The 14,936-nt window shown below is 40.5% G+C and overlaps 1 protein-coding gene across 1 annotated transcript in view; it reads right to left on the bottom strand.

The window, feature by feature from the left end:
* Positions 1 to 4,670: 4,670 nt before the first annotated feature.
* Positions 4,671 to 14,936, bottom strand: part of LOC133837012 (dopamine receptor 2) — a 30,289-nt gene continuing 20,023 nt past the window's right edge. Inside the window, 2 exon segments of the mRNA XM_062267655.1 lie at positions 4,671 to 7,603; positions 14,792 to 14,873. Coding sequence (XP_062123639.1) covers positions 6,623 to 7,603; positions 14,792 to 14,873 — 1,063 coding nt within the window. The 3' untranslated portion in view covers positions 4,671 to 6,622.

The raw sequence follows: 14,936 nt of genomic DNA, 5'->3' as shown, positions 1-14,936 counted from the left end.
GCCTGTAATTTGTACTTGCATTCATGAACCAGCGTGTTTTCACTCACAATGTCTGCCGTTGTCCGTATGTTTGTATTGTTTTTGTATGTTTGTCAGTGTGCGTGAAGTTATTCAACACAAATACAAAAAACACAGAAAAAATGCCGAGGCTGCTCCCTGCCAAGGTCAGCTCAAGGATAACGCATATTTACGTGTTGCCCCCTCAAACTTCGACACTTTACGGCGAGCTGCTGTTGCTGTTGCTTTTGCTGTTGCCGCTGCTCCCTGTGATATTTCATGCTTTTGTTTTGTCGCTGCCTCTCAAGCGCACGCACAGCACGACACACACAAGCTTCCTCTCTCCCTCACACTCTGATGACACAAAAGAGACACACAGCTATATTGTATGGGCGTTTATCTGTATATTATACTTGCCTTTTTTTTCAATTTTATATATTGCAAAAGCCGAGGAAATGGCACATGTTTGTGTGCGTGTTGTGTTTGTGTTTGTCCTGATGCTGGCGATAATCCACTGATGTCATTTATTTGGCTCGCTGCGTCGACACCTCCTCGTATGCAGCAAATGCCCTTACCACACACAAGTTTACATCACATTCACATCCACATTACCAGCACCAACACCCTTACCCACATCCTCATCGTCTCATCGCCTCATCGTCATCTCGCCATCGTCATCTGGACAAGCTACACTTTATATCGCAATATCTCTATCAACAGCTTGAAGCTCACAGAATTGCTCACTGACGCAGAGTGAAATTTACGCTTCAATTGCAAATTGCGTGCGTGATATTTAGAACAATGTGTTGCCATCACACCCATCGCTTTCCCAAAAAAAATAAAATAAATACACAAAAAAAAAACAAGAAAGAAACCCAACCAAAAAACACCAAAAGAAAAGCCAAAAAGGCCAACTCCCTCAACAATAACACTCGCTTTTTCTATATATCGGTGAAAAGGCTGAGACCTAGCTGAGTGTCAACCTTTGCCCACCTACGCATATCCATATATGACCATCTTACTATACCCTGTAATTTAAATTTGCGCTTAAAAAGCTGCTCAGCATGATGAACTGCATATTGTGTATGGTATTAAAAATAATTTTTTTTTTTGTTATTATTTTATTATATTACATCTTGTATTGTATACTACATTTACATAGAGAAAAGGGTACTGGCTGCTGGGGCCTTCGACGCAAATTAGAAATATAATTCTAATAAAAGTGGTTTAACTTCTAAAAAATTGTTTATAGTTACCTGAGATTACTGGGTATTTTTTTAAATTATCCTCCTGCTTACATAAGTATATCCATACGTTATTGCTTAACTCTATTAATTCATTCCTGAATACCTTTAATATTTAGTCACATGAAATATATTCAAAATAAATACATAAACAATATTCCCCTTCTATGTAGTTACTCTGCTTACAGGGTATTTCTCCGTCGTTTACTTCCTGCATATGGCAATCCAAATTGTTTCATTTTGTCAATTTTTTATGGCAACATTTAGTCGACCTGTGCTGCTGCTCTGACAATCATTCAAACGGCTTCTAATGACGCTGTGCTGGGCGTGTGCATATTTATAAATTGTTAAATATAAGCCATGGCTCCCAAGCATAATGGAAATTGGCCCAAGCTGCGAGAGCATCCTACAAAAATAGCAACGCATTGTGTATAGATATGGAAAATCGGTATAGAACACACAATAAGGCTGCGCTTCAATTGCCCCATCGAGCTGAAGGTGGCTGCCAGAGGGAAGTGTGGAGCGGAGGCGACATCAGCCAAGGGCATTGATGTTGGCTGGGGCAAGTTAATGTAGAGCAGCATTTGGTGGGGAAAGAGCAGTTGCAACACGAAGCGAGGCAGAAGCAGAAGCAGAAGCGGTCTCTATACAGTTCATTGAATTTGACTTGTTGTTTGTTTTATTTCCAGACGCGCTTTAATGTCGTTTATATTTACACAATTTTGGCCCCAAACGTCGCCTCCATCCGCGTCTGCCTGATGGGAGCAATAGCCAAGTGCAATCGGTGCTTTGTCTAGGTTCTTCATGCCATCGCACACCACTCACATTGAAAGTGAATGGATCGATAGATTTATTTTTCAGTTTCAATTTTTTTTTTCTTTTCATTTCGCTGTACAGCATGCCTTCCTTTTACGACAAGGACACGGCATCCGCAAGCAATAACTCCTTGGAAGGCTTTTGTGTTTGCGCATTCGCCACAGTTCATCAATTTGTTTAGCATTTTTATGCGCTCTGCCAACGCGAAATTGTTTAAAACGAGCTATATTGATTTAATTAACGTCTCTTAAATGCTCTCCAAAGGCATCCACTTCACTCCGCACCACTCCTCCACCCCGTACAGCACAACGTCAACTGCTCCACTTGGCCACTTTGGAAACATGCATATTCAATTGCTCTCAGGACTGAGCACTGAGCGTTTGCATGCTCCACTTTCCGCTGTAACCAATTTACGGTTTAACTAACACACAAAACAGAACGCTAAAAAAGCACTCTTATTAAATTTGTGTGCACATTTAGGGAGTATCGTAAGGCAAGTTTAACATTTTCTGTGGATTCATTTAGTTGACTCTGTGCAAAAGTTGTTTCACATTGCATCAATCAAGTCGGAAATGCTAATCAGCGTTTCTTAACTCTGCTGTGACAAACAATTATCATTTCATGTGCAATAATATATTTTATCTGCGCAGTTATAGCAAAAGTGTTTCGCGCGTTCCTTAAAACGGCCATGAATACGATTTATGTCTATAATTAAACGCATTATGAACTAGCGAGGGGTTAAGGGTTTGTTTGCGAGCTGCTTTGATAGACCAAAACACACACAGTCTGAGCCAAACGAGCATAAGCTACAAGCAATAGTGATACTAATAGCAACCGCATATATCCTTAAGCCCGCCCTTCCTTCTCGGAATATGGCAATGGCCCGAGGGGCTAGACAATAACACCCGCGCATTTGGCTGTTTGGAGCCAACGGAGCAACAAAGTCATCAGTGGAGAATGATTGTGTTGTGCCCTTCCATATTGGCAAACAAATTCGCTGAACGTTGAACGGCTGGAGAAGCGCAGCGCAGCGAACTCATCCGTCCGCAAATGGTAAAAACCCCGCCAAGCCCAGAGACAAGCACGCGTTTCGGTTCATTAACCAAACCCAACAAAAGAAGCTAAGAAAACAAAACCAAACCAAAGACGAAGACGAAGGCGAAGGCGAACAAACTGTAAGGAACTAGCTGCAAAAAGGAAACAAAATTACCAGCTAGCAAATAAAATGTTGTCGAGGGTTCGACGCTGCTTCAAATTTAGTTTCTTTCAGTGATAAGTAAGCTGCCCTTCGTCTCCTTCTCCATCACCGCCTTCGTCGACCGTTTCTGTCCTTGCTGTCGGTGTCCTCAATCCGATATTCTACTAACGCTCAAAATGCTTCTTGCAGTTTGCGATGTGATGGCCCCTTGTGCTATGCAACGTTTCTTTTTTTATTAGTTCTGCGCTTATCCGCCATTTTGGCAGTCGTTATTTGGCTGATTACGGCAAGGACAATGCTCGGGGAGCCATTGTGTCGTGTCGCGTTCTGTTGTGGTGGCAACTGCTGATGTGTAACCACTACTAAACACTACACTACACTACACAACAAACTTAAGCTCGAGCAGCTCTCACATTGAATATCGTTTTGTAATAAACCGACTATAGAGCAGTGAAAAAAGTGTAGCATACTTTGCGGCTGTTTCAACAATTCAATAGAAAATATGCGAACTCGAACAATGAACATGTTGGCTACATGTTGAGTTAATTTACACTGTTTCTGTAAATTCGTTGTTGCACTCGCGGTCAAAGTCTTTGACTCTGTGAAACTGTTTTAACTTTTGTCTTGTTTCTGTGGGTCATTAGTGCGTTCTGTTGTGTAGTTTTTGGTTGCCAGTTTGCGAACTGCTGTGCTGGTTGTTCTCGTTCTCTGGTCTCTGGCTTATTTTCTCATTAGATAGTCGTCGCACGTTGTGCGATTTGTCCCCACACACATACACATACACACACACACACACACTCGCACACACGCACACAATGTTGGCGCCAGCATAGGACAACTGTTAGCAAAACGATCCAATTTTTCGAGGAGCCAGCTTAAACTTTATGGAGCACATGCGAGGGGAGCAGAAGCAGAGATGATGCAGCTGTTCGTTTGTTGTTTGCCTTCAGCGAGTTGTTTTAGATGCGTTGCTTGCATTTCGCGCTTTGCTGACTGCATACATCTTAACCCCCATATTGCACCCTGACCCCAACTAACTGACTGGGAGACTGACTTGTCTGACTGAATGACTGACTGAATGACTGGCTGTCTGACGCAATGACGTAGTGAGTGTCTGCTTGAGCGACAGCTGCACAATGCACAGCTCCCGGGACGGTGATGGCACTCACAACAATCGCAACTCTATTGCTGGCTCTCTGCCCCGCAAAGCAGACCCCAGAATGTAAACTGCAAAGTGTAAACTGTAAACTTGTAAACTTTATGTCTGTAGTTTGGCATTCGCCTCTTGTTGCACTCTGCACTCTGCACTCGCACTCAACTGGCATTGTATCTGGCTGCTGCATGTCCATCACAAAGATGAAGTGTTGCATTTCTTGCTGCAAATCCCGAAAGTTTCGCACATTTCCAAAAAAAATAACAAACTGTAAAACCACCATCGACGCCCAGAGATGCTTGAGAAGTTAGCCAAGCTGAAATTTAAATAATGTTAGGTCAACGCCAGTTACTGTTTCAGTATGTTTTAATCTTAATGCACATAAATACATATACATATACATATACATATCGTAGTCGTAGTTACATATACTCGTATCTATATGGAATACAAATCTGTGTTTTGCCAATTACAACGCTTAATCATAATGGTTTGTCAATTGTTCCGATTGTTTGATTGGGTTGAGTAGATCCTTCAACTCATCCTAAATAATTACCTTGCCTATGATTATATTATAAATTCATGCTGCTGTTGCCCATTGATTAGAATGGGCCGACATTGCTTGATTTCTCTTTCTCTCTCTCTCTTCCCACTTAAGTGGCTAAATACATTGTACACATACATATACACATACTTAGATCTAGACTTATTTATGTGAACGCACTCACACACATACACACATACAGACAGATGAGCTATGAGCTATGAGCTTAGACTTATGCTATCCATATTGAATATTAATAATTGCCATTTGTTATAATTTTGCTCATTTCGCTTTGCTTTTCTCATTCATATCATTTCACTTCAATTCATTTCAGATCTGTTTGTTTTTTAAACAATGAGCAACGTTTCATTTATTGCTCTGTGATTTCCTTTTCCCATCTGCTGGCTTCGTCATTGTTATTTTCACTTTTTCACTCGAAGTATAATAATATATGTATGTATGTTATGTATATAACATGTAAGTATTTTGTTTTTTTTTTTCTATGAGCACTTGCAACAATGAATGCTTTGAAGTACTCGTCGTATTCATTATCTATTGGTGTTGTATTCAGTGAATATTTAGTTTGCCTGGGCAACCAGTTTAGAAAAATTTACGCTGTCTGGATAACTGCTAAAGCAAAATGTTTGAAAAACCCCAACTGAAAACATGTATTTATTTTATTTTTTTTTAGTTTTTTTTTTTTTTGTTTTACGTACTATATTGTAAAAATATAAAGTAACTTATATATGTAGTTTATGTACTAAACTAAACTGCAAACACAGTTTGTTCTCAATTAAGTACTTAAGCCTTTAAGCCGCTTTGTTGACCAGCTGAACTCGTTAATAGTGTTAAAGGAGTTCGCTTAACTTTTTTTGTGCATTTAACATTTACAATTTGTCGCTCTTGTTAACCCAACGCAAAACAACTCGATAAACAAACATAGACTATATATCTATTGGATTTTACTACGCTTATTCGTATATATACTTTATTCTGTTCTGTTCCGCTTTTCACGTTTTACAAAGGGATTTCACTTCAAAATGTGGCAATTTAAATTACTTGCTTTGAGGCTTTGCACTTCAAGTGAAAGTGAAATGCGGAACAAGTCTGATTGTTTACACTGAGAACCGAAACATGTAAGACAAACATTGTAAGGTGGATCAGTTGGTATTCAGCTTGCCATAAGGGCAACTGGGAATGATTATTTGAAGCCGTTATTCCATTTGATTGATTAAGTATACGTACTTTTGTATTTTCTTGAGGCTGAGATAGGTTTTAAATTCTTTTTTTTTGCACCCGTAATATTGTACAGAGAAAAGGAAGAAGCGACTAACAACGGAGAGAGATTAGTTTGAGTTTGAGATAGAGTTAGAGTTAGAGAGTCAGGTACGTGGACAGGTTGAAGACGTAGCTTTCAATTCGTAAATCAATTTAAACTTGTGGCCATTTATATTTACAAGAACTCGAACTTAAGGGTTAAAATCTATTTATGGAAGAGCTAAGATATGACGTCTAATTGTAACTATCAATAATTATGCTATGCTAAGCCAAATCAGGATAATCGATAAACCAAGAACCAAGTACCAAGTCATATCACTATCAATATCTTATCACTAATGAGTGGGTTGTGTTGTGTCTGTTCTTGAGTGCTAATCGGGGGCGGGGCGAGTTTACTTAACCGAACCGCTAGAGGAACTCGATGCCATCTCCGTGCGGCGGCACTCCAGCTGTGGCGTCGTCTGCACCAAGGCCATGCCCACACTCTCGCTCTCGCTCCCACTGTCGTCATCATCATCATTGTCATCGCTGCGCTGCACATCGTCCACATCCTCCAGCGTTGTGATTTGACTCTGCACACTCTGACGCAACTCCAGCGCCGCATGTTGATGCGCTGCAGCGACTTCCTCAGCGACTTCGATGAGCGAAGGTGCTGAGATTGTGGCTGCTGCTCCCGTTGCGGTCGTTGTCGTCGCAGTGGGCGAACTAAGCGACGAATTGGAGTCACGCAAACGCTGCTTGATTCCCATCATGGGCAGTGGAATGGGCAAAGGCATAAACGACACATGATGACCCGATCCCGATGAGCTCGATGGTCCCATTGCACTGGGCGTCAATGCAAAGCTCGTGTGCTTCGCGGCCGGTGCAAGTGGCGTATTCGCAGCACTCACGGACGCGCTTCGAGTCGCCTCCAACAACATGGACTGCGGCACCGATGCCAGTGTGAGTGTGGACACCGATGAGGGTCGCCCACTGCTGCCCAAGTGCAGCGCACTGGCCGAAGCAGCTGCCGCTGGTGGCGCCGTGATTGTGACAATCGTCTTGGCCGCACAATTCACCGCCGACGTCGAGTTGTAGTCGCCGCGAAGTTGCATGCCGCTGCTGCGACGCCTGGCCCGATGATGATGCCGATGAAAGCTCTGGCAGCGCGTGCAGGAGCGCTGCGAGGAGGACGGCGTTCCCCCCGCTGATGAGTGATATTGATGGGAGTTGCGAGCGCCGCCAGCTCCACCTCCGCCGCCACCGCAATTGCTGCTGCCGCTGCAGGTGCTGCAGCTGCTTGGCTGCCGTCACATGAGATTGCGATCCAGCTGATTGACGGAGTGGTAGCCAAAGGATGTAGAAGCAGCCACCATGGCGGCGGCAACATGACACTGCATATGAAAAAAAGGGGATAGACATAGAAAGAGGAAAATAGGAGAGAGAGAAAAATGCATTGTAAGAGTTGTAGTTAAAATTGAATTTGAGAGGTTTTTGCATACAATTTGCAGGCAGTGTAGAGAGACTTATCTCCGTGTATTGTCTGTGTTTGTATTTGTGTTTGTGTGTTGCATAAACAAATTGCCTTTAAGCACAACAAGAGTGGCAACAAAGATGTTGCACAATAAGAATAACAACAAGAACATCAACAACAGCAAGAAGAACAACAATAACAACGACAACAATTTGAAAATGTTGCGGATTTTTTTTTTGCTTTCAGTTTTATGTTCTGTGCGCTTTTGGTTTTCATCTGCTTTTCTTCTTTATTTTTGTCGGGTGCAATAAAAGTCAAAGCGAAATGCATGATTGAAAAAGAATAACAACAAGAACAATCACAAAGAGAACGAGAGGGATAGCAGCAAAAGCAAAACACAACTCGAAAATAAAATAAAAACAAAGCAATGCAACACAATAAACGAAAAGCGGTTTTATTTGATTTTTTTTTTGCACAACAGCTGCTGCTTTGGGTGAAGTAAAGACAATGAAACACAGGAGCAGGAAGAGGTAAATTTGCTGGTGCACAATACAACACACACACACACAGAGAAGAACACAATTTCCGAATATTAGCTGTAACATTACATCTCAGCTTCAGCTTCACCTCAGCCCCAAAATCGAGACTGGGATCGGCCGGCAATTTCAATTTCAGGCATTCAGTGTTGCAGTGGCTTTTCAAGCTCACACTAAACCACCCGAAATCCAGCAAATAAGATCATCATCTTCATCACCATCATCATCATCATCATCATCAGCGTCGACGTCCTTATCAGAAGTAATGGCAATGCAATTTCATAAGCAAACCTTCCATGTGGTTATTTGTGTATGTTTGCTATATACATGTGTGTGCCTGTTTGTGTGTCTGAGTGTGTGTGTGTTAACGGCATTCCGAGTTGATTTCGTGTGGTTTTCTGTGGTTCCTTGGGAATTGCAAGTTACAAGTGCTGCCTTTTTTTTATTTTTGGCTTTTTGGGTTTGTGCTAAGGCAGATTGGAGTTTCAATTCAATTACGTGCTGACAAGTTTTTGTGGTATATTCTAATATCCTTTTGCCTTTGGCTTACGCTCGCATTACGTATACGCAACGTGTTGCTTACCACAATTTGATTAACGGTTTGATTTAAATTCTTTGCCAAAACACTTGCCTTACTGCATGCACATCAATACATATTTTTTTGCTTGAGTGCCTAACACTCATATTCAATTCTTTGCCATGTTTGCAAGCAATCAAAATATGCAAAGTTCTTTATTGTTACATATGAAAATTTGTTAGAAGCCAAACCAATTAGCTAAACTATTTTTCTATCTCTGGCATTTTGTTTCGCGTGTACGTTATGACTCAAAAATTGGCCAAGCCCTCGTCGATGTAGGCGTGTTGGGTTCAAAGTTCAATGAACTCGCAGGGCTCGCCAAAATGTTTTCTTCATTTTTTTTAGTCTGACTCGCGAATTTGTCAGGAAAACGCCCTTTTTGTAATTTATTACTTAATACTCTATTTGCAGCAGCTTCGGCTGTTCCGGAGTTGCCGCTTCACACCAGCCAAAAAGGCCAGAAAGGGCAAAACACCACCAAAAAAAATGTAAAAGTTTTCGACATCGCACATACGACAAGTATGACGACTTCGCGACTCGACATTTCATATATCCTGGAAAAAGTTGCATATATCACAAAGCCCACAGTATAAAGCGATAAACAAATGAATCAAAACATGCATATAACAAAATTTATTAAATATTTAATACAATTTCTTTGAGTATAGTCCACCCTTTTGCAATAAAAGATGTCGCAGGGTATCAAGCCGGAAACAGGCCAAGAGTTCTGGAACTCTCGCTCTCTCGCGGCTGTGGCCACTTTCTGGCGGCTTCTGTCACATAATTATAAACGTTAATTTCACGTTCACAGTCCATTAGGGATAATTGATGTTTTCGCAACATTTGTGGTAAATTACATTTTGATGTCCTGGCTCGCGAAGGGACCAGAATAAACAAAACCAAATTACAACAAAAACAACACATACATAAATAAATGACAAAGTGAAAGTAAGAGTACGAAGAGAAAAAGAATCTGCTAAAGCTGGCGACAAAACATTCGTTTAATTTTGCCTGTCATTTTTGTGAAGCGGTCACGAAATTAGTTTGATTGATTATTTCGGCGAATAATTTTAGCTTTCGCTTTCGCTTTGGCAGTCAGTTCTGTTCCTTCAAATGCCTCAAAGCGTTGGCCAATAATTAATGCAATTAGCAACGATTAGAGCAGGCAAATTGAAACTTGCGGAATTTGCAAGTGGAAAGTAGATAGTATGTGGTATGTACAAGGTAATTGCCTGACTCAAGGATACGAGCATCCTTTACTCGAAGGCGCCAAAGCGCAGCAGCTCCGTTGTCGTGTGTCCTGGCTTTGTCAGGCTGGCCAAAGAGTTCTTCTGCAAAGCATTTAGAATAACAATTACATAAAGGTATGTGTGTGTGTGTGTGTATGTAAATTGCGTGTGTGTATATGTAGTAGTTTAAAGCAATGTGTGAGTGTTGAAGTTGAATGCTGTGTATGCCCTGAAATGCCGATTGACTGTGGCATGCACATTTTTGATGCATCTGGAATGTCTTTCGACTCATTTGGTTTTGTACTTTTCGCAGCTGCACTGAGAGAATAGAATGGGAATCTATTAAAAAGACTGCTAGTAATATTATTAAAGAAATAATAAATTCTTTTATAAATTAAAAAAAAATAAATAGTTTTCTTTATTTGGAGAATGAAAGACTTGAATTATTATTTAATCCAAACAAAATTTAATCTATTCTTGTTTAAAAATTCTCTTTCATGAAAGTCATTTCTTCATTGTGTGTGAAAGACTTAGCTGGTAATAATACTTATAAATCAATATAAATCCTGAATCAAGTTTAAATTAAAATAATTACTTTATTCTTTTGAAAAGCATTAGTGGTAATATCAATAGTTCAGCCATATATGTAAATACTTCAGTATATTTAAATAAAAATAAATAGTTCTTTTCTTTTTGATTTTCCCTTCAAACCAAGTCGCTTATTTCTCTAAGTGTAACACTAGATTAAGTTTTTCAGCACTGCAACCGGAAGCTAATCAGTGCGTGCTCTAGTTGTTGTGTGAGTGTGTGTACGTATGTGTCTGTGTCTGGCAACAAGGACTACAAACAGGCGGAGAACTGTAGTCAAACAGCACAAAACATCAATGAAGTTAATTTTCAAGTGACATCAGGGGAGACAAATTCACAGATATACACACACACACACACACACGTACAAGGAGACACGCACTCAGCTTGCGGCTGACCGCAATGGGCTTGAAGATAACTACGAGGACACAAGCCAGACATTGGCCAACCGCCCAGTAGGCGATAAAGGGACTGACTAGACCAAGCAACGACATCGTCCAAATGAATATAACCAACTCACTCTCACACACACACACCCACACACCGAAACACACGCACACTATGGGAGCATAAACACACTCAGTCAAGAGGACTTTATGGGCGCCGGTTAATGGAACCCATCTCCATTTGTAGCCCGTTGTGAGCATCGTCGACGTCGTCGTCGTCGTCGTCATCGTCATCAAATGGCCAACGGAAGTTGAACTCATTTGTCGCTAATTTAAGCAATCACCGGAATTTGTGTATGTTTTTTTTAAGTATCCGCCCCTCAAATACTAAAATACCATGCTCTCACATTACAACTGCTAAATGCGAGGTGAATGTAGACATTTTGTGAAGGGAAAACTTTCTAATGGGGAGGCTTAACATTACTTAAGTCTAATCTTGAAGGAATGCTGATAATATTCCTAGTATGCAGGTTGTTGTGCTCATTTCATTCTACGAAAAAAAGGCCAGAGAGCAACATGATTTAAGAGATGGGTTCTTAGAAATAAATTGCAACATTCAGCGAAATAAAACTCGATCCGATTTAGTGCCAACATTGTTAAGAGGGATAAATCAATATCAAATTTCGTCGCAGGTTGATAAAAAATACATCAAATACGCTTGTGTTGCATTCCTGGAATATTAAATCGATTGTAAGTTATTTGATTAACATATCGAAACAATATGAACCCGATATACTTTTATATATTCTTCCGGTTCCTTTAAGTGCCCGCCAATAAGTCAGATGTGCTTGTCGTGACCCTTTTCAACAATACAATACTTGAACAATGCGAGAGGAATTGGCATATAAATTGGCATGCTCTTGGGTGTAATTGATATCCTGGCACAGCCACCCGACAGCAAATACCCAAAGTCAGCCACTCGCTGACTTGTAGTTACATTATTTTAAAGGGGGAAGGCTGTAAACAAGATTTTCATCCATTTAATTGTGTGGTTTAAGTTTAAGTTTGTTTGTTTGCTTGTTTGTTTGTTTGTATCACACACATGCGAAAATTGAGTTGAAAATTTAGAGTGCAAAAGGATTTATGGTTAACTTGATAGCATTACTCACAATGCTGCTCGAGTGGTTTGGGAGTTGATTTACAGAATATGTCCAGGCGCACTTATTGATGTGTGTGGGTTTGTCTATGTTTGCTTACGTGTGTGTGTGTGTGTGTGTGTGTGGAAAGTCAAGGGCCAACAAATAAAAGTGGCAATAATAAGAACAACAATGCCAAGTTAAAATTTCCAACATAAACACAAGTAAACCAGACACGCACTTAAATTGAGCGATGAGGAGGTTTGAAACTTAAGTAAAAATCACAAAACAGCAAGATAAACACATTGAGTGTGCGCTTGTGTGTGTGTAGAAGGATTGGTGTGAGTGAGTGTATAGATTTTTAGTGAATGGTTGCCATAAACAATAACAAAGACAAAAACAAAAACAACAACAGTAATAACAATAGCAAAAACAAAGAGAGCGACAGCCAACATGACAAAAACGCAGCAAGGACAACGTGTCCTTGGCCTGCGAGCTCGCGTGTGAGTTGTGCAAAAAGTGCGTGTGTGACCAGAGATTCGCCTTCAACTTGCGCATACCCTGTATCAAGGCATTAAATGGATTTATGGCTTCAAGGCTACTCGCAAGCAAATCTCATATTGTGTTATGTATTTTCATTCACTTTACATTTACATTGCATACTTTGAGGCGTCCATAGAGAAATATTTATATTACACATTGAGCATAGATGCTATCTCAAAAGGCCATCAGACTCTCCCCCTCTGCGCAGTATATTAAACAACAACATGAACAACAACAAAAAGCAACGTAACATCAGTTGCCATGCCAAAGGGAATTGTTCAAACAGAGACATTAAGCCCAGCCAGGACTGCACCTTGTGATTATGTGTGTGTGTGTGTGGGTGTTGGTGTGTTTTGATTCAGGTGCAGTACATTCAACAGGTGCTGAAATCACAGTTTACTTTATGTATTCTTTTTTTCCTTTTAGCTTGTGTGAGCTTTCGTTCCATTTTTTTTACTAAAAATACAATCAACAATGTCACAGTCGAGGCAAAAGAACATAACACACAGGCGCATCGTTGAGTTGAACATTTATAAAGAGACACAGAGAGAGAGGGAGATACACAGAAAGAGTGAAAGAGACAAATAGAGTGGTGTGTGGCATGAAGCAACAAATTGTGCAACGTGTGCGACCCTTTCGATGAGTTTTAGTTGTGCATGACCCGAAAGAGGCGACAGAACGAACACGAAACATCAAAACATAGACAAGTCGCTGCTTACCTTGCCATTGACTTACAAATACACACAGAAGAAGAAAGAGTCTTTCATTTTTTTCATTTCTAGCACTTGTTTTGTATTGGAAAGTAGAAGGCGCCACTCACTGTGTTGGGGGAGCAACTATAAATCTATGCTAAACTATATATAAGTCTGCTCGCAGGAATTGTGTCGCACGTGCTGAATGCCGTGCAGCGAGCAAGTTGAGTAGCAGCGCCGTGTCGCAAATCTCTGTAAAAACACCACCAGAATCATAATCAGATGTGACGCATATTAACATCTCTAAAACCACACGACATCTTGTTTCGTCCCCTTAAAGTTCTAAACAGCGACGTGATGTGATACACAAATATATGTTTAGGAGTACTTATAAATATATAGCTAGAATATCTCGTGTCCTTAGCAGCGATCAAAGACTTTTGTGTCTGATTGATTTGCATTTAATTTATGTGATGGATTTTCCGTTTTATTATTAATGATGTTGACTCTTTTGGCTTTGATGCGATTGAGCGGAAGGGATTGAATGTGAATGAGATATTTATCATTAATTATGTTAATTAAGCTTTTGAGTGTAGCCCATCAAATACCGTCAATTGGAAACAAATTGTGCAAACAGTTTGCAATAGAAATGTTGATTTTCATTCTAAACAAAGAGAGTTGCAAATATGAAATCTATCAATTTGCTTTCAATGCAATTAAACTGAACGTTGGCATTGTGACTTTTTGACTTGGACTTGACTGACTCTGACCCAAATCGGGCAGAGTGCAGACACACATTAAAAAATTATTCATTAAAATCAACAGCTCAGTGATGAAGAGAGGGAAGGCGTCGATGACGTTGACTGATGCGCTGAGCTGAGCTGTTTATTTATGCTGGGATGATGAGCGCATGCAAGGATGAGAGCTCTTCTAAGGCACTCGGCGCCGGTGCCGCGTTCCAGCTGTCTGTCATGTGTGAATGCTAATGGCAAATGCTAGAGATGGAGTGATGATGAGAGTTGGCACACGGAGAAGGGTACAACTTGCTGCTGTTTTTTTGTTTTTTTTTTCTGTGCTTCTTCCATCATATTCATTAAATTTGTAAATTAATTTTGTCGTTCGTTGAGTTTCGTTTCTGGAGCATACTAAAGTGTGGCCAGAAGCTGCAGAAGAGTCGGGGGTGAGGTGCATAATTCATAAACAGTTTTCAACGTCGCTCACGCCCACAAGAATATAAAAAACATGTTGATGGAAAAACACAAAAAAATGAAAAATAAAATGCGTCGCTAACTTTGGCAATGAGTTTGAGCGAAAAAAAGACGACAAAGAGCGAAAGACCTGCAAAATGTGTTGTGGCAATATCGCAGCAATGAAAAAGAAAACCGCAGCTTAAATGGACCATAAGCTGGACAACAACTCACCTGTGACTTGGAGCGCATTGTGGGCTGATACTTGCGTCGTATCTTCCGCGGACAGCACATGCACAGCAAACGCACAAAAGCCCTGCGAAAAGGATGACAACAGAATGAATGGCGCTTGTGAATAAGAGAGATAACGGGTTGAACC

This window comes from Drosophila sulfurigaster, chromosome 2R (genome assembly GCF_023558435.1).
Source record: "Drosophila sulfurigaster albostrigata strain 15112-1811.04 chromosome 2R, ASM2355843v2, whole genome shotgun sequence".
In the NCBI taxonomy this organism is placed as follows: domain Eukaryota; kingdom Metazoa; phylum Arthropoda; class Insecta; order Diptera; family Drosophilidae; genus Drosophila; species Drosophila sulfurigaster.
This window is presented reverse-complemented; position numbering and strand designations above follow the sequence as displayed.